Source organism: Psammomys obesus, unplaced genomic scaffold, assembly GCF_907164565.1.
Source record: "Psammomys obesus unplaced genomic scaffold, mPsaObe1.curated_primary_1811, whole genome shotgun sequence".
Classification (NCBI taxonomy): domain Eukaryota; kingdom Metazoa; phylum Chordata; class Mammalia; order Rodentia; family Muridae; genus Psammomys; species Psammomys obesus.
In genome coordinates, this window is record NW_026585691.1 from 8,751,314 (window position 1) to 8,772,754 (window position 21,441).

The 21,441-nt window shown below is 37.2% G+C and overlaps 1 protein-coding gene across 12 annotated transcripts in view; it reads right to left on the bottom strand.

Annotated features, from left to right (window-relative positions):
• Tcf12 (transcription factor 12) overlaps positions 1-21,441 on the bottom strand; it is a 270,906-nt gene that overhangs the window by 30,756 nt on the left and 218,709 nt on the right. For 9 of the 12 annotated variants that reach the window (XM_055598228.1, XM_055598220.1, XM_055598202.1 and 6 more), the window contains 5 exons: positions 9,040-9,145; positions 7,602-7,741; positions 7,091-7,235; positions 6,722-6,786; positions 62-140 (listed from right to left, as the gene is read on the bottom strand). In XM_055598228.1, the coding sequence (XP_055454203.1) occupies positions 62-140; positions 6,722-6,786; positions 7,091-7,235; positions 7,602-7,741; positions 9,040-9,145 (535 nt within the window). Of the gene's footprint in view, positions 1-61; positions 141-6,721; positions 6,787-7,090; positions 7,236-7,601; positions 7,742-9,039; positions 9,146-20,213; positions 20,559-21,441 lie in introns of those variants that run through there. The other 3 variants (XM_055598254.1, XM_055598251.1, XM_055598249.1) reach the window with 1 other exon arrangement.

Below are 21,441 nucleotides of genomic sequence, written 5' to 3' on the forward strand. Positions count from 1 at the left end.
TTGAACCAGTATTATTTCCAAATAGAAGACTTACATGTGTTATGAATAAAAGAGAACCCACCTGTGAGAGGTGAAGGAGATCCCACTGGTGTTGATGGGTTTGATGGAAAACTACTGCTTGTGTGGTCAGGAGAATAAATCTAACCGGAAGATAAGAGATATATATGCATCAGAATGTGATAGTAGCAAAACTACAAACCCATTCATGGAGCTGTTTTTGTGATCTCAGTCACACCACCCCAAGGCTCACAGTGAAACCATTTTGCATCAAACTGTACACTATTTTATAAGTAGAGACCAAAGTAGCTTCAGTTTTTAAACTAGGACAAAAAATATTATACAACTTCAAATGTGAGAGGAATAACACAGGTATTTCCTTCCTTCCTCCCTCCCTTCTTGGTTTTTCAAGACATGATTTCTCAAGATATCTATTTCTTAATTACTGTGGTTGGAAAATTTCTAAGTATCAGGTATGTGGGTATACCTCTGCTATCACCAACACTTGGGAGGCAGAGGCAGAAGGATCACAAGTTCAAAGGCAGCATGGGCTAAACAGCAAGCAACAGGCCGTGGAGTGTGGCCCCCACACCAGCGACTAACACTTGGGAGGCAGATGTGAGACTGAAACTTGAAGGCCAACCTGGGCTACATAGTAGGTGCCAGGTCTGTCCATATTTAAGGTGAGTCTTTTGTTTTAAAATAAAACAAACTACTGTAAAGTTAAAATATCTGAAAAGAAAACAATCTTTAAAGAATATACCATCTAAGTAATATAAAAATGATAACCTCACAAAAACACTTAAAAAAAAAAAGATAGAGTCTTTTATGTAGTTTTGCTATAGGTCTTTTGAGTCAGGGTCTACGTTAGGTAATCAGGATCCCCACAGGCTTGGACAGACTTTAAATTTGTGATCCTTTGTGAGCCTCTTGACTTAGCCTGTAAGTTCTGGAGTTGCAGAAGTATCTCACCAAGCCTGGCCTTAATGCATTAAAATGGTCTCTAAGCCAGGCATGGTGGTGCACAACTTTAATCTCAGCACTTGGGAGGCAGAAGTAGGGGAATTCAAGGTAAGCCTGGGCTACATAGTGAATTCCAGGACCAAGGCGACATAGAGACTGTCTCAAACCATCCCACCTTCTCCACCCACTCCCCAAAAACCAAAACCAAAAAACCAACCGAATAAAACAAGTCTTTGAAAAGCTCGGCAGTGGTGGTGCATGGCTTTTTAATTCCAGCACTGGGGAAGCAGAGGAAGATTGAGTTTGAGGCCAGCATGGTCTACAGAGTTCTAGGAAAGGACAGTCGGAGCTACATAGAAAAAGCCTGTGTGTGTGTCTCTCTCTCTGTGTGTGTGTAGCAGGGAGGTAGGACACAGAAAGACAGAAAGTATGTCTTTGAAAACAGTTTTTTTAAATGTTCTCTTTCTAAAAAGGTAGTCAAAGAAGATACTAAGTTACCCCTTAAGTCCTTTAAAAAGTTACTTCTCTGTATTAGCTCTAATGATTGTATACTGTAAAATTTAAACTTTCAAAGTTTTACAAACATGTCTCAATATCTTTATTATTGTCAATCTTTGTTTCTTATCTTCAGGAGTCAATTGTACTTTAATGAGCAACCAATGCTAACTTCATAAAGTATGTAATACAACACTAATGAGGGAAAGAAGGAGAAATAATTACACAGATAGTGCAGATAAGTGGCAAAATATTCACAAGCTGCATTTACAACATAGTTAGCCTGCTGATCATTACTCCTCCCTTGTGAGAAACAACTGTGAAAGCCCTGAAGAAACAACACCGTCTGTGGCAGCCCACAGCTCCTAGCTCTATATATTCTCAGCTATCCATTTCCCAGCTTTTACTCTCAGTTCTTGCCAGTCACTACTGTGCTAACAAGTGATGAGGAATGATAGAAATGGCAGAGCCTGGGCTACGAATTCCCACTGGAGTGAGTTCTCGGCTTCAGATTTACCTGTGTTCTCTCTCTTCTGTTCTCCAGTTCACTTAAAGGGTTTCCCAGAGTCCTAAGTACTCTTTTCTTCTCTAGTTACTTGCAGTTTAATGCTTGGTAAGGACATTCTTTGTTTTTGTACATCCTGGTGAATGACTCTCTGGCCTTACATTGGCTGCTGACTTGAACTTTGAGTCAACACTCTGCTTCCTATCTTCCCCACCCTTTTTCTTCCTTTACTCTACTTCCTTTACTCTACTCCCCTTTTCTTTGGTCCTCTACTCTTCTCTCTCTAGATACCAATATTCACAATTCTCAGTTTCTGGGATAAGTATACATTATTCTCACACCACTTTAAATCTGTGTATGCACGTGTGTGAAGCCAGAGGACAACCTCAGGTATTTTCCCTCAAGAGCTGCTCACCTTATTTCTGAGACAGGATCTCTCAGTGGCCTGGAGCTCTAGTGAGCAAGCCCTGGGGATCCATTTGTTTGTCTTCCCAGTGTTGAGATTTTAATAAGTGGTAAATAAATAAATTACATGTGAAATTTGAAGAAAATTCTTTAAGTGGTGGAATTTATCTTAGAATTTAGGTAATGGGGATCAATTAACAGAGATAAGAAAACGAAAGAGCTTGCTATAGATGACTTCACTCCATATCCACAATATGGCATGACCTTTGAGAACAATTATGTGGTGAGGTTCTGTGGTTGCTGATAATTAATGTTAATGTTCTAGGCTATATATATCTCACACTTAGGTAGGCTCCAGCTTTCTGGGGTATGACTAGAATGCCAATTCTTAAGCTCTCCCTTTTCAGTGAAGGAATCCCTATGAATGCCAAATGCTTGTGAGAATTCCTTTATGTCAAAGAAAACAGGTTATACTTAGAGTCATGTGTGATCATTCTCTTGACTGACATAAGAATGCTCCAATCCTATACTCAAAATAGCTGTGAGCTTTTGAGAACCATGGTGTAAAGAGAAGCCATACTAAAAAATATATCTTTTCTAAAAAAAGCTTCTCCATTTGTACACTAGAAGCCATTTTCACCAATCACCCATTATACTTTGATGTGATATCAGACAGAATTGCTATTTAACGGGCCTGGTGAGATGGCTCTGTTTGATCTCCAGGATCCACCTAGAAAGAGAATATTCATGAAAGTTGTCCTCTGATCTCCACACTTGCATCATGGCATGTTTGTGCTCCCTAACCCTTTAAAAAAAAAAAAAAAGCTGTTTACTGTCATAGAAAGAACACATGTGTGGGGAGGAACACACGCAGAACACTGAACACTGAAGAGTAACTAGAACACTGAAGCCTTTTGGGGGGGGGGAGGGGCAGATCACTTTACCAGCCTGCATCTCTGGAGGCTCATTCTATCACCAAACACAACCCAATTACATTATTTCATAAAAATTGTGATTTCTTTAGAAATCCTAAACACCATGCATTTTTGGCAAAGACCATTCTAAATAAAGATTTCTTCCTTTGTAGGACTCTAGTATTGGTGTTTAAAGAAGAAAAAAGTCACTTTAAAAATGGAGGTGGTAGTGACTTAGTAGTCTGGGACAGGAACAAAGTCAGAGCTCATTCTACATGCAGCCCACAGGCACCCACAGTTAAATGGCCAATGATGAATAACTCCCAGTACCTTCTGCCAGGCTTAAACGGTAATATTCCTCATTTTACTGCAACAAATGAGGCTCCTCCTCCTATCAGTCATGGTCCATTCCAATCAGGAGGGTGCCAATAAAGCGAGAGGCTAATGAAAAGAGCCTCAGACAAAAAGAAACAATGGAGAGCTCCAGGCCCAACCCTGGACCTGAGAGCCCAAGGTTTTAAACACTGAAGCTTTCGCACATTTCAGTTAATCTTTATTATGCTAATGTTATTGAGTCTCAGGAACAAAGAAACTTATTTCATGAATTACTTCTAAACGTCAACTTCCCTGGATTTTCTTTTCTTTTGTTAGAGACTACTGACCATTTAACTATCGAGATTAAAACACACACACACACACACACACACACACACACACACACTCTCTCTCTCCTTCTCTTCTTCCCTCCCTGGCTCACAGAAATCAAAACATAAATTATCACAAAGAAGTCTGATATAATCAACAAAGTTAAACAGTCCTCTCGTTTGATCTTTTCTAAATTAAAGACTGAATGTTTTGATATGGTATTAGGCGCTGAAATAAACCAGATGTTTCTTCCTCCATATAACTCTCCATGGGCACAGTCTTAAAGGGTGATTGTCTGGCAAATGTTCAGGGACACACAGATTTTTCCTTTCCTTCTATCTACCCATGTCTATTATCTAAACTAGTGCACAATCCACAGGGCTTTGGGGACTTTGTGTAAATACCTTCATGTACAATTCTCTTTCTTGCTATCCTGAGATTAAGACCACAATTATCCAGGCTTAAACCTAAAATAAAGGAACCTTTGCAAATGCATTATCTGGCCTTACATGTTTAATCACGCAGCATTCTGCGTGTTCTTTAATACCTAAACTGAAGAACAAAGGTTATACCCTCGGGTGTTTCACACATGAAAGACCTTCTAAGGCAATTGGGGAACTAGAATTAACTTCTAATGACAACAGCAGTGTTTTCTCATCAAAAGTGGGTGCTATACTAAGGGTACCACATTTTAACCATCTGTAACACTTAACATAAAACTGTGATATGCGTGTCAGATTCTCTAATGTAATCCTCCAGAAGTTTCTTACTATCATTTCTCCTATCATTCTTCCAATCACCAACAACTCACTGTTTTTGTTTTTAGTACATTTTAAACACTAAACATTAATGAGAATGTGAATCTGCAAGGAAAGTTGGAGAAACGACGTTGTTGGGGAGGGAGGGGAAGGCTGAGGGGACAGGAAGTGTGCAAAATGAGGGTCTGCAGTGATGGAGCAGATGGAATGCATCACCCTCAGCTATGACAGAAATGATTTATGGAATGACCTAGCTGTTCCCGCCTAGTAACAACACAGAATGACAGAAGTGAGTTTCCATGACAACCAAAGCCCACCCACTAGCTAGATTAAACATTTTTTCCTGGCTTCCACTAAGAGTGAATTTGGATTTTTTTTCTCCAAATGCCATCCTAGTTTGTTTAGTATTCTGTTCATAATATGGAAGGAAAATCAAGGATGTCAGGGTACCTAAGGTAAGCTTGAAAGACCACTGAGCCATCACACAGTCTTGTCTGCTTAGACCATGATTTCTTTATATACATTTTTCTCAGAAAAACAAAACAGAAACGTGGAAAGAAATGACTCCCCAAATAGAGGTTTTATTTTTAAAATTTGCTTAATATTAAGAGTCAAATGTTACTTGTCTGCTTATATGTAAACGAACTCTCTGCTACTGGATCTTCTAAAACAAGGAGGCAGAACATGTCATGCAAATGAAATACCCAAGTAATTTTCTTCCTACACACAGTTTAAAGAAAGAAAAAAAGTAGGGACAACTCTCTTTAATCATCTTGCATACCTCTAAGACAGTCCCTATAGCACAAGTTCCTAGACATACAAAGCAGTAAAGAGGCTAGTTAGGTGTGGGTTCTATGTGTATGAACTACTAGCTAGTAAGTATGAGCTTACTAGCCAGTGATCCCGAGGGCAAACTACTTAATCTTTTGAGCTCAGTCACTTAACCTTTAAACCTCAGTTCTTCCACCTGTAATGTGGGGATAATAATGCCAGCTTGACAGGGTTTTCTTGAGGATTAAATGAAACAGGGCATGGAAATGCTTAGTGTAATGCCGAGCAACTAGAAGGCACTCAGACCACAGCTGATCATCGCTTTGTGTTTGTACCACCATTACTTATTTGGTATGCTCCAAGATTGAAACCAGCAAACATTTATTGGGCTCCACTATGTGGTAGAAGAGTTTGACTTAGTTTAATTTCTCAAAAAACCCTCAAACTTAACAGCTATCAAGGAAGATAGCTGGAAAGACTCTGGAATTCTAGTAGGCATACTGCTCAAGGAAACAAAACAAAACAAAACATCTAAAGAGAAACTTCACAAGGCAAGCAGAATTTGAATTTGAATAATTAGATTTGAATCTTTATAGATAACTAATAAATACCCTGTTTTTTCTGGCTTTAGCATTACAAATCAATTTTAACATTTTAAGAGTAAGATATATTAAACTGTAATCATTGTTATCCCATTTGTTTTGATGTGCTAAGGATTAGCTGCACCATATCATAAAATCTTTGAATCAGTTTTATTCATTTTAGCACAAGTTTTTCAATGATTCTGAGACCCATCCCTTGGTTTTTGAGTAAACCAGCTATAGCTGATTATTTTTTCCAAATGAATGAATGAATGAATGAATGAATGAATGAATGAATGAATTTTCTATCTTGTGAAAGCCCTTATAAAGGCATTTCCTTCATATTAGATGAGTTGAAGTTTCTTTCTTGGCACTCCTTGATTTATTTAAGTGGGCCATTGAGTATTTAAGTATTTCCCCAAATTCCTCTTTGTTTTACCTGTGTCTGCTCCACTCAAATGATGACATATTTAAATGAAGCCACAAATACAGCTCTTCTATGTATGAATCAGGGAGATGTTATCATGAACTAATTTAATGGTGTGTACCAATATAAACAGTAAACAGCTCTTAAAGGGATAATGATGTTAAAAGTGTTGGAACTATGACATTTACTGTCCACAAAATATAAACCTTAGTTCATTAATATAGAACTCATTCAGTAGAATGTATAAACCTAATACTTACAGATGCCAAAGCCTTTCCAAGCGCATCACCAGTCTGTGAGCTTCCAGCAGCATTTCCTCTGGTTCCTGGATGGCTCAAATAGGTAAACAAATCAAGGAGAGCAGCAGGAATATTACTTTTTTTCTTAAGCATGTATCTATCACTTCAAGGGTACCCTGGCTATGGCCTCTCATGTCACAGTGAATCAGGAAACATTCTATGTGCTATAAAGACGAGTTCCTTATTGTTTTTTGGATTAATGGAACGTAAAGATTAATTATCTTCTTTCATCTTTGTTTAAACTAAATACTAAAAATGTTACTGAATGATACAGATTTCAACGAAACTCTCAAATTAGGATTAGGAAGCTTTCGTAACCCAGAGGCTCACCTAGAATGCTATCTGATCCATTGATGGGAGGAGTATGTGAGGCGGCAACATACGGTGAATTGCTGGAGCTACCACGGTGGAAGCTGGACATTGGCGGAAGACTCGTGTTTATGTCCGTTGGTGACACTGAGTGTGGAGGATAACTCTAGGAAAAGGGGAGAAGAGACAAGATCTATGTCATGTTTTCTGAAGGCTGGGGATATTGCCTAGAGGTAGAGCACTTTCGTAGCATGCATGAAGGCTTTATTTAGTTCTTAGTTACATGCTGGACACTCACTCGTTCTTCTCCCCACATACAAATAATAAACAAAAGTCATGTATTTTCTGAATCCTATGAACGTACACGAACAACCTTTATAAACAGTTAAAATGAGCATGACATATGACAAGTTATCATCTAGGCAGTCACAGTAAAGTAAGCCTATAAATACTTCAAAGCTCAGAAGTTTTGATAGAACTGATTTTTATAACAAAAGAAACACATGAGGACAAAACATTGTTTGATACCTACCAAGCGGTCATGTGAATGAAGGCTGCCATAACTACTGGACTGAGACATGTGGGAAGTGGAGGTCCCCAGAATTCCACCAAAACCAGGCTGGCTCATCCCGTTTGATGAACTCCAAAGGTCTGAAGAACTGTGGGTCCCATCTAAAATAAGAAGAAAAATACAAAATTTTTCCCAGCCAAAATTTTTCTTTTGTTTATGTACAAAGAAATTCAAAGAGTATAATGATGTTTGTCTTCAACTGTCTAGTTGCTGCCATCTAGAGCCTTCTGGGAAAAGTAATTCAGTAAGGAACTGCATACATCAGACAGGCTGAGGGCATGTCTGTGAGGGGCTTTCTTATCTAGGTTAACGGAGTGTAGAAGGTACCTTTTTGTTGTCTGTGCTGTGACCTATTTAAGGGTGAAAAAAGTGAGCTGACCAAGTGAGCACACACACGCATCCATCTCTTTGCTCTTTATATCCCACTGCCCTGACTCCCTGCTGTGATGGATTGCTACCCTTCTCTAAGCTGCTTTTTGTCAAGGTACTTTATCACAGCAGCAGAAACAAATTCCATACTTGGAGATATTATTTCCCCCTTTAACCTAATATTCCATTAGGTTTTCTTCCATCCTAGACCTAAAGTTACTATTTAAAAAGAAGTATCTTTTATAGTAAAAAAATAGCATAAATTGTAATAAGTGGGTCATTATAACAATTCTCAAAAGATACGTGTTTCATACTAAGAAAGGTAATGTACACTTGAAATCTGGGAACAAATCAGATTTAATTTTTGGTTAAATGTTCTACCAAAGGTAGAGCCTTTAATAGGCAACACACATTGTATCAGACATTCTGAAAATGTGGAATGGAGAGGTTTCTCATACAGCATACATACTTGACGCTTCAAATGTTATGTCAGCAGTGACTTCAACCACAGCACAGTCAAGGATCCATTTATGTAATAATGTACTGTGCTTCCACATACATACTTCCCACAATGCCAAACCACAGGAGAGCAAATAAAAATGCTTTGTCAGACAGGAATTAGAAAAAAAAATGTAACACCTCTTCTCTATTAACATGATTCACTCAGTTTTTGAATTTACTTTTCCTATTGGTAATATTACATGTGCTACAAAATTGTAATCCAAACCAGAAACCAATATTGTTTCTAGCTTTCATAATTTTAAATTCTAAAATGAAGCAAGGCAGCTTTACTCATTTCTCGGTCAGAAGTTAGATGATCATCAAAGGTTAGTAGGATAATTTAACTAAATTACAATTAGCATTGAATACCACTAGACTATTATATGGTTAAGTTTTAACTGACTTCAGAAAAAAAAATACTTAGAAAAGTACTGTCTGAATTCTTTCACAAATATTCTTTCTCCTATACTTGTAATGCCAGCACACAAACAGCTCTGGCTGTCTCTAACAACTGTTTGCTAGTGCTTACCTTGCATAAAGAAAGTGCTAGCGAACATACTGGTTGGTGGTTTGGGAGATGGGTAACTAGGAGATTCACGGTTGAAATCGTCAGAATTTGGGGATGGTGCATATACCTTAAAACAAAACAAAACAAAATAAAATATTTAATTAAAATGTAAATGATAGCTATAATACTTATATAAAATGAGGTCTATGTTCCACAAAGAACCTAAAAATGCCTATCTAATCTCTATCAGTGCATATCAGACATATTGCTACATAGATGACATCAAATTTGGTTACTAAGTACATGTTTCCTTTTAGCTGGTTACTAGAAAATAAATTACTTCAAATATTCATGTATTCCATTTGTGTTATGACACTAACAGTAGGTGGCTGAAAAGACCTAAGAGATTCAGACAGAGAAACATAATTTTCCTATCAGTGCATGTTTCAAAATCTGACGGGGCAAACACCTGTGTGACTACGAAGTATCACACTATAACTTTATCAGTTCAAACAAAGTGAGTGAGATGAAATGCTCCTGGTAAAAAGTTAGCTTCAAAGCCACAGCACCATGGCTCAGTCACTTTCTTAACTTAGAAAATCAAAGCAAGCTCTGCTGAGAGGTCTTAGCTCTTTAATTTCAGGTGTACTTCCAAGCAGATCTTTAAGGAAAAGATTATTTGTTAGAGCAGTAATACTTTCCTTTAGTGAACATCTGCTCCAGATAAGGAAACTACAAATACTTTGAACTATCAAGTGGCCAACATGTGCAATCCGTGGGAAAACTAAGTGGGCATCCAAATAAACAGTGAATGAAATATAATCACAGTATTCTCAAAACTGCTGAACCTTAAAAGAAAAACAAACAAACAAGTAACATTAGGTATGACGCTTGGCAAGGTGGCTAACGCTTGGCAAGGTGGCTAACGCTTGTACTCCCAGTAACTACGAGGATGGGTGGCTTCAAGTTCAACACCAACCTTGCCAAAAGAGTGAGACCGTCTGTCATATAAGAAAGTAACCCATGAATTGTAAAAGTAGGAAAGAAGGGGAAATGAGTTATCTCAGCAGTATAAGAAGTTATTTTGTTTTAATATGTTAAAAGTTAAATTTCATTATATTTTGGTATAAAAATTTTAATTTTAACTAGAGAAATCATTATCATTAAGGAAACATATACAAAAACATTTACATTGTCTGTATAATTATTACATATTTATGGAATTATACAGAAGAAACTTAGCAACAGTTACATCTTAGAAGCAGCCAAAAGGAACCAGGTGCAGAGGCACACACCTGTGATCCCAGCAGTCAGCAAGGCAGAGGCATGTGGATCTCTGTGAGTTTGAGGCCAGCTGGTCTACAAAGCTAGTCCAGGACAGCCAAAGCTAAACAGAGAAACCCTGTCTCAAAAAACAAAAACAAAAACCAAACAAAGAAGTAGGAAAAAGGACTTCTAGTATGTAATGTGGTGCTTTTAACCTAAGCATATGTGTTCAACAGTAGTAAGGGAAAGAGCTGGGGTCAAAGCACACAGCTCACTGGCAAAGCGAGCCTAGCAAACAAGGCCTTGGGGGTGGTGCTGGTTCTTATATCGAGGTTAATATGGGAGCAATTGAAATTTTTTTTACAAAAACTACCAGTTCACAAGCTATCAAAATGTATTCTTCTACTCTACACAGCAGGGTATTAAAGCAGATACTGAGGCTCACAGCCAAACTTAGGGCAGAGTGCAGGGAATCTTACGAAGGGGAAGATAGAAAGACCTGAAGGAGAAGAGCAGCAGAACCAAAATATCTGGGCCCAGGGGTCTTTTCTGAGATTGATACTCCAACCAACCATGGAGATAACCTAGAACCCCTGCAGAGATGTAGCCCATGGTATCTCAGTCTCCAAATGGTTCCCTTGTAAGGAGAACAGGGACTGTCTCTGACATGAACTCAGTGGCTGGATCTTTGATCACCTCCTCCTGAGGGGGAAGCAGCCTTACCAGGCCACAGAGGAAAACAGTGCAGACAGTTGTGATGAGATCTGATAGACTAGGGTCAGCTGGAAGGGGAGGAGGACCTCCCCTATCAGTGGACTTGGAGAAGGGCATAGGAAGAGATAAGGGAGAGGGTAGGATTGGGAGGAAACAAGGGAGGGGGCTGTCTGGGATACAAAGTGAATAAACTGCAATTAATAAAAAAATGTATTCTTTTTGACAGACACTAACCATACAGATTCCCAATCTTGCTGAGGCTCAAATTTCTCATCTGTAAGATGGCTCTATCCTGTACCTAAGAGGTGAAGATGAGGTAATGTGTATAATCAGATGTTTTGCACAGTGCTTCTTAAAGTGCAGTAAGCAGCCAGTGAGAATTTGCTAATACAGCACATTTCTACCATCCCACCTATTTGGTGTTGCTACCGGTCAGTCTTTAATGACATTTGCCACAGGTTTTGTGAGATTTGATCTACCTATATGAGCACAGCCTACTGTACACAAAGAAACAAACATGCATACACCTGTGGTACCTGAAAAAATTGGGAGAAGCTATGTTCTTAGAGATCACACACAGGGTCTTGACAGAGTGACACATACATGTATTTAACATACTTTTCTAGTTAAAGCTATTCATAAAAGATTGCATTAAGGGGCAGGAGGGGATGGCTGAGTAGTCAAAAGCAGAGGACCCAGGTTCTATCCCAAGCACCCACATGGAGGCTGATAACCACCCATAATTTCAGTTCCAGAAGAGTCAATACACTCTTCTGGTCTTCATGGGCAACAGGTATGAAAGTGATGAACACTATCTGTACAGACAAAACTCCCATATACATAAGACAAAAGGATAAAAAATAACTTCAGTAGTATGAAAAAGACCATGCAAGATTTAAATAAGTGTGTGTGCGTCCATGTGCTGATGTTAAACTTTCCAGGAAATAATTTTTGACTATATTATTTTTCTTATGTTTCAGTTTTCAAAGTGTGGCATGGTGGTTCACACCTGTCATCTAAAGATTTGGAAGGCTGAAACAGATGGACTCCCATAAATTTATAATCCCATAAAGGTTGGCCTAATCTACATAGCAAGTTCCAGGTTACTTTAGGCTACAGGGTGAGATCCATTTAAATAAGTAAATAAGCAAGCAAAGAACAAAATTAAAGTTTCTGTTCCTAATCTTAGCATAACTTGATGTCCTTTGCCCTTCTCCAAATGAAATCCCCCAAGACACCATTAAAAAAAAAAAAACAAAAAAAAAACAAAAACAAAAACCAAAAAACAAATAACAACAACAACAAAAAACAAAGGTAGAGCAAGCTTCTAGCCTTTGCTGGCAATACAAACCAGGATCAAATGTAGAAAACAGTACCAGAACATGCTTTTCTGCTCTTATTACACACATACTTTGTTAGAAATAAGTCTCTAATTTATCCAATTCTATTCACGTGATAGCCCCAAATATGTGAACCTCACATCTGAGAATTACAAAAAATTTCCAGTTTTTTTGTGTCACTTCATGCAACAAAAAGACATATATTTTTCAACTTAAATTTCAAAATAATTTGCTGACTTTTATTTCTCTGTCTTTGGTACCTTCAGTTCCTTGTATGCCAGATATGATATATTTACGATTCAAAACTTTTCATAAGTTTGCTTTTATGACAAAAGTAAAAACATATATCTACTTTGATTCTCTAACTGCTGCTAAATAAAGAATATGGCTATAATATGAAGTGGGAAAACTAAGGTAACTAAACAAACGAGAGGAAAGCATACACATGCTGATCTCCACTTGCAGCTGAATGGGAAAACGAGGATAAGGCCTCATATTAGAGGCAATATTTGTTTTTAGACATAATCTCTGTACACAGATTTTAGAAATAAAAGCCTTACAAAATGAAGCTGAACAAAGTGGCACACAGCTTTAACCCCAACACTGAGGCCAGCCTGGTCTACAGAACAAGTTCTAGGATGGCCAGAGTTACACAGAGAAACCCTGTCCTGAAAAAAACAAAGCAAGCAAGCAAATAAACAAACAAAACCCAAACACCCCTTCACCCCAAAAGATAGACCTTACAAATGAAGATGGTGAATAAAGCCCTCAACAGCTTTATCGTTTACATACTAATACGAGTTTAAGTTCTCATCACAATAGAAACATTTAACAGTCTGTGGATCTTAGAGGCCTTCTGGAACTGTTCTAATTTTGCTTTTGGTATCTCAGCCATGGCCTGCAAAACACAGATGCAGAGCTACGGCCTGGCAGCTGTGCCAGTCTCAGTTAAGATCAAAGCACAACTGATGTGGTCAGGGAGTTTATTAGCTCCAGATGTGGAAAAACAGTCAGCCAATTCCAAACACACACACTCACACAAGTCTTCTCATCACAATCAGTACTAGCCACAAATTAAAGCGATGCTGCTTATATTCAATCACCTGTACACAAATGACAGCTTGTTTTGGTTTTTTGTTTTGTTTTTAATTCTAGTTAATGGTACATTTAAATTTCAAGGAGGCTTCTGTAGCACTAAAAACAACCTTAAAATTAAGAAACAGGAGTACTTACACTTTAAGATGATTAAAATCTACCAGGAGTCAAAGTATTTTAAAGATATTAGAGAAAAAGACAACTAAGTATTTTAAGATGTTCTATGTAGTTTCTAGATAGTAATTTGCTTAGAATTCTAGCTTTAGTTTCAGAAAGCGAGGCGCAGCCAGCTATTGCAGAAATGCCATTTTGCCTTTAAGGCAGGTACTGTGGCACTTTTGTGGCACCTGCTGAACCGCCACTTGCAGTGAGAGCACAACTGAAATCTCAGTGCAGCACGTTAGGGGTATTTACACTAGTGACTATGCAATTATGCCCAGAATGCTTCTTCATGCAACCATTGGGACCAAACTGGCAAAGACGGGCTCCTCCCCTGCCTTGGATAATTCAGTGTAGACATATGAATGACCCTCAAATTTGTGGCAGAGACCTCTGGAGTTCTAAAGGCTAAAGTTCTAGAGTTCTAAAGACATTGTGCATTATGTCTCTTTTCAATGCACCCTTTTTGGAATTAATATTGGCAAGAGCCCTGCACATCAAGGCCCTTCTCTAGAACATGATAAGACCTTCAGGTGATAAAGAAAATGCTGTCCCTAGGTGTCATGTTAAGGCAGTAGCCATTATCCAGTGGCCACCTGAGATATTGATGGTACAAGGAAGAAATTGCATTTCAATTTCATTTTTTTAATTTGAACTGCTACACATGGCTAACAGTCCTTTACCTAGAAGTTTAGGCCTACACGAAATACTTTGAAAAAAGCATTTTGAAATTGTAAACACCCTAAGGCCCATGAAAAGCAGCCCAAATTCTTAAAACATTTTGAAAAAAATTCATCTAATTTGAAATAAAGAAACATGGATGGCTGGATGTGTGGCTAAGTGGTAGAGTACTTGACTAACATGCCTAAGGCATTGGCTCGATCAATACTTCCAGGGTGCAGAGAAGGAGAATTTTATACATTTTCCTGAACATTTTATGTATAGACTTTTAATGGCTCTTTTGTTGGGATGGTTTGAATAACAGTTCTCTTTAAGTTTCAATCAGCATACTCAATATCATTAAAAACTTTAATATATGCTAACACCACGAACCACTAAATCTCGTATTAGAAATTATCTTCAGTACAATTCATGAAAATTTAAAAAAATGGCTAATTTATTTTATCACCACAGTTTTAAAATAAAACATATTATATTCAGAAATAACCACTTATGTAATGGGACTATGTAGTAAACAAATACAAATTTTACAAAATTTAGCCAAACATTTAAAACCTAAAAGAGAGAAGAAAAGTCCAGATCAATAGAAAAAGAAAAATCACAACCTAACTGAAACCCTGAATTAAAAACCATATTCAAACCCCTGGTGTATAATGTAAAAACATGTACATTTATGTGCCAGCACTCCCAGATTCAGGGAAAAAAAATGAGGTAATTCTTAGACAAGTTTACTTTTCAATTAAGTTACTGCTAATTAACTTAAATAAGTTAACATGCAATAGCACTCAACAAATTCTCAATTTCTAATGAATTTCATTAAAAAAAAAAACTTTTTTTGCTAAAGAGTAAATAAAATTTTGGTATTAAAAACTATGTTTCAACAATTGCCAGACAGACAGCTCTGAAAATAAGTTCCTACATATTCTTCTAACTACTTTGGGTCCAGTATTTATACACATATGGATTGACATGTATGCTAGGATACATACAAACTAAGAAACCCTTGACTGGTGGAGACTGAAATTCGGGTCTTTCTACTTTCCCTTGTTTCTAATCAAAGTTAAACATGACCTAAAAGGAAACTCCATAAAAATGTTAACATTAATTTTAAGCAGCAGTTGAACTGGATTTGACAAATGTCTTAATGCTTTTAGTATTGTAACAGAACATTGAAATGGCGAATTTTGCCGTACAGTCCAGTCTGTTCCTGGAGTTTGATGTTAACGTCAATGTAAGCATCCACGATTTAGAGGGTCCCGTAAAGCTGCACAGGCATGGAGTGACCAAAGCGCGGGGACCCTGCTCTACCAAGGGCCCCTCTCTGCAAGCCAGCTACTAAGGAAGCTCTAAGTGGGAGAAATACAATAATTTCTAAAGTCCCCCCCCACCAAATCTCCAGGGACACGTCTAGATTGTAGAAACTTGTAAATTCTTTCCTGTCTGGGACAATTGGTATTTATAATTTTCAGTGCTGTGGAACAAGCTTTTTTGTTTGTTTTGTTTTGTTTTTTCAAGAAAGGGTTTCTCTGTGTAGCCCTGGCTGTCCTGGAACTCACTCTGTAGCCCAGGCTGGCCTTGAACTGAAGAGATCCACCTGTCTCTGACCCCAGAGTGCTGAGATTCAAGGAGTGCTCTACCAACTGGCTTGGAACAAACATTTTAATATTACCATTTTTAATTGTTTAGAAAAATTTCCCAAATTAAATGAGGCATAGCTTGAAAATTATATATTTTGTTGTTCTTATAAATGCTTCTCAAATAATCACAAATTTTTCTGCAGAAGATGTCATTTCTAAGGAACAGCCTGGCCTTATTTTTTAGTGTAATATGATGAACAGTGTGTTCAGTCAACTACGTGAAAAAAATTAATAGATGAGCCAAAAGCCCCTGTTCCCTTTTCAATACTTCCATGGACAGGTGGAAAGGAATATTTATGTATGCCAAAAGCACTAATAAGGCAGACTGAGGAAAAGAACCTTCCCTAACAAGACCTACAGTTTTAATTCATGCATATCTGTAGTGAATTAAATAAAAAAAGAAAACTTCCCTGAATTCATAGACTATAGTTTTAGCCGCCCCAGACTTATGCAAATGTTCTTATCATTTAATGCCTTTATCGTTACTTGTTCAGAGGATTTTTCCATGACTCTACGCTTCCTATCATAAAAATATTACATTTAATATGCTGGGCCCACAGATGGTCTACACATTTGAATTCATTGTGCTTTCTTCTCACATAGTAATTATCATGAAATACTACAAAAGAACGGAACTTCAATTCTATACACTGTCACATTGGTTTTGTGTATGTGTGTGTTTGTGTGCTTTTATTGATGGTCACTAAAAATATTCATTTGAAAAATAAGTTGTAACAATTTATAATGTAATTTGAGTTCACTGCTACTCTACTTCTTACAAAGAAGCAAATTATGTGGACACAGAAAGGCCAAACCATATTTGAACAAGATTTTAATATAATGAATTATATTAGAAAAGGGAACTAGATAGTTTATGTTTTTAACACCTATAACAGTCAATAGGTGTCTTATACAAAAACTGAAAATTCCTGCTTGCCTGGGCTGAAGAAACTTGTCATTGTTTTGCTGCTAAGTGTTTGCTATCCATGTGTGAGGCCCTGGGTTCCACCTCCAGCCACACACAGAAAAAGATACACACACACAGACATAAGGAAACATACAGATGCACACAGACTGGGAAAACACCCCCGTAAGAATTTAGACAATGAGCGCCATGGTCAGCCATTCACAATGTGTTTGTAAAGGTGCTCCAGTGTTTCCCCTGTTAACAACTGCTATGCAATATAAACTACTGCAGCACAGGTGGTAACAAAGACCGATTGAATTCACCCTGGAGACAACATTACTTGTAGGATGACATCAAGAAAAAGACCTAACCTGGGGAAGAAATTAGGCTCAAACTCAAGAACTTAGCACTTTAGGTAGAGTTTAAACAAATTATTTATGCCTCTGAATCTTAATGTCCTTAATTATGAAATGAGGCTCACAGCATCCAAATGAAGACAGCTTTCTGAATTAAAGGAGTCAGACATAAAGTTATTCATGGCCTGAACTCTTAGAGTATTGGTTTCTGTCTGTTCTTGTCCAGATACCATCCAAAAAGTTCATATTCAGAATGTGATTCCAATTTAAAACTTTGACTTTGGTCCTGTTTCTTACTGGTTCAAACCTAGAAAGTCTGAGGTATCTTTGAGGTATCAAGGCACTTTGAACCAATTAACCAACTAAATTATAATAATAATAATAATAATAATAATAATAATAATAATAAAAACAGAAGAGGCTGCTCAGATTACAGACAGGCTGAAATGCCAGTCTTAATGTCCCTGCAAGACTCTCTACATTTTTGCTTGAAGAACATCATTTGTGTCAATAAGAGGACTGAATGTAAGCTAAATTCTTAAAACAAAGCCCCAGAAATTTACTATTCCTTGGTAATTTAAAAGAAATTTTTTTAAAAGCATAATGTTCAATTTTTCACGAAGATCAATTCTTCACAGTGTACTGCATAGTATAGTCACACAAGTGACACAGAACATCTGTTTTCAAACAGTGGGAAAAAAGAGGTAACAGTTCTGGGCCTTCTGCACATGCACATTAAGTCTATTGCATTCCCAACAAGGAAACACTAACCACACACCAGTAACACAAGGCTCTTCCTCTCTGGTTAATCTCACTTTTCCTAGAATTTGACTGGTTTTATGAAAAGATCTCAAACCAATAAGGTATGTAAAACAAAACTGAAAATTTAAGATCAAATGCTAGAAAAGGAAAGGCATTGTGCTTCATACCAGAACTGCCAAGTTTCTCCCAGAACACTTGCTATGCCCTGTTAATGATGAAATTCAATGGGAACACACCAGCATTTAAAATACTAATATTCTATATATCCTCTTAAATCAATAAAATGGAGCTAAAGAATAACCTTAAACATTACCCAGTTACCACTAAAATTTCAACATAAAAACCCATAACACAAGTGAAAAAGTGTATTTTATTTCAGAGTCAAAATATTAATAGAGTCTTACTTTTTACATGAAGCTTGGCAGGCTTACACTTCCTAATAGATAGCATGATGATGATAACGTATTTACATACGCTTTAGACAGCATAAATACACACTTTATAATGTTCTTACTAAAAACTGAGGACATTGAGAATGTTTCTCATAATTTCAATAAAATTCTTGTAATTATTAGAGAACAACCATGTATAGAACAATAAGATGTGCAGCCTCTCACGATACAGGGCTGAGACAATGTATGATTGCTTAATGTATTTTCCAAACCATGTAAGTCACCTTTGACCTATGTATGGCACAGGGCTACCAATTTTCAAGCTATACATCTGTATAATACCAGCTGTGCCATGCACCATAAACTTGGAAATGCTTAACATTATCAGTACTGTCCCACCACCCACCCCTGCAGAACAAAGAAGAAGGCTGTGGTAGAGAGATCTGCACTGCAGTCTTATGCCCCAGTGCTCTGGGACGCAAACTTGGCTGAACTTACATGTGAGCATGCTCACAGAGTTACACACCATCTTCAAACAGACCATTTTACTTAGAATTAGACAACAAAGATTTCTTTTTTGACATCTAAAAGGCACTGGCAATGAAATCATTAGAGAAAAAGTAACTTCACTTACCCCTCAGCTCCACCTCTCACATTCTCCAAAGGTCTTAAATACAGAAAGCTTGAGCACATACTTTCAATGAGCCTAAATATTTTGTTTGGCCTATCATCTACTAAGAAAGCACACTCAAAAGTCCACAACTAATCCACTGGATGGATCCAAAGACCAGAGCAGTCAACAGATTAAACAGCCCTTCTACCAGTTCTCAACAGCACATGCTACTTTCAAACACTTTCAAGTGGCAAAAAGGAAAGAGTAAATACACCTAACTTTATACTATTTTAGAAAAATGTTAATTAGTTTCTCGAAACTTAAAATACTAATATTTACAATGTTTCCCCCCAAATCACTGCAACGACAACAAGTGCATTTCTCATGAAATGGGAGCGAATGAAAGCAATGCTGAGGAGGTAAGAGAGTACTAAGTGGACATTAATGTAATGTTGTGCAATGCATGTCACACATCTCACAATGGTAACTCCGGATCTCTCAGGACTCTTTCTACAATATGCACAATTCCTGTGGCTTTACAGAGACATTTTTAGAAATATGCTAAGTAGTTAATACTAAGTAATTAAAAACCAGAAAAGTCTTGCTTAGCAACGCAGAAAACTATTATAAATACCTACAAATGGGCTGTAAATTGACTGCGACTCTATTATTTAGAAATGTAGAAATGCATTTTTTAAAAAGATAGTGATTTATTTTAAAATCTGCACAGGGTCAAAATTCTAGCATGATTAGAAACAGATGGTATCCCAGGAAAGTCAGGCTGGACCTGAAACTCCAAACAGGAAACACGGCCTAGCTAGATGACTGCTTCCCTAATCATTTCCAGAGCTTCATACTTGCTCGTTTTATGAATACCCAAGACGACTTTCATCTTTCCATCATCTACAAAGCATCACAAAATACTCAGTATGTTTGTCCTTATGTATAAATTATGTTTATAATACATGAAAGTGTAAAAAAATAGGTGTACTTTCAAGCTTACACTAAAAGAAATATTAAACTAAAAAGAGCTCAAATTCAGGTTTATTTTCTATAGTAATTTAAAAATAAAAGCCAACCACTACTAAATTGCTGGAGTCACTATTTCAAGTAACTATGGAAGACGTGACTTCAATGACACAAACAAATCTACAATCTAACTTATAGTAAAAAGAATAAAACACCCACAGGTTTTCCTAAAATGCAATTAAATTGCAGCACTTTCTGTTAAACAAGTCAGTAAGGCACTGTATGAAGAAAGAAAAAGGCTTACCGTTTTCCCATTGTAGTAATACATCAAAGAATTGCTGCCCATTCCAGGGACAGGATAAGCACAATACATGTTGATTTTGAAAATGTTATTTGTAGCTGACACGCACAGCTTCTCTCCAAGACATACATCCACACAGGCAGCACAGACTCTCTGTGCTGTGCATTCACACATGGAACTACTCAAAAGGAACTTATGCAAAATAGGACTGAACCAATGCACAGAGCACAGAGGGAGGGCTTATGCTGTGATCAACCTCTTTCAATTTCCACCAAGTCCCTGCACTTGTGGAGGATACCAGATACACAAACTTTCCAGTGCTGAAATAAATATCCAAAAGTCACACATTCTGAGAAAAACAAAAAAACAAACAAACAAAAAAACCCAAAAAACTATATCCTAAAGGTAAATGTACCAAAGATTAACAAATTTTCACACACACACACTAGAGAGAGAGACAGACGGAGAGAGAGAAAGAGAGGGAGGAGGGGGGAAGGAAAAAGAGAGGGGAGGGAGGAGAAGGAGAGAGAGAGAAAGAGAGAAAGAGAGAGAAAGCTGACCGATCTGCTAATCTGTTTTTAGTTTGAATTAAATTAGAGCACTTGTGAAAGGAAGTCTTGCTTGCTACACCTCCAGCAACATTGCCATCTGGCATGGTCTAAAGTTGCTTTCAACTCTGATAAACACATGACCAAGCAATCAGGAACTGGAAACACTGAATCATGTGGAACAAGGAGGATCCAAACAGTCAAGCCTTGTACAAAATCACTTCCTGGAGAAAGTGGACCACCATTTAAGTACCACTTCACTGTCTATAATGGACTGTGTTTTAAAATATTTTGTTATTGTTTGTTTTGTTTTTGTTACATTGGGGAAAATTGGAAATTCTCTTCAAAATAAATTACCAGTGCTTAAAAATTACATTCTTAAAAAGGAAATGTTTAATAATACAGTTCCTTGGATTTCTTATCCAACAACACTAAGAAGGAGTTTACAAAAGAATATAATACAGCCATTTAGAACATCCAGTATATAATTTAAAGAATGAAAGACTGGTGAGTGTAGAGAGAAAATGTGCATTCTTGTCAGTAAACTAAATACGGTTTACTAGAAGCCTCTCCTTATTCCTATGGAATAGTTATATATTCATGTTTAAACATTTCTTAGAAAAAGTAATGTCTTAGATTTTTCTAGATCATCATAATACTACAAAGTCAAATGACTTGAAGCT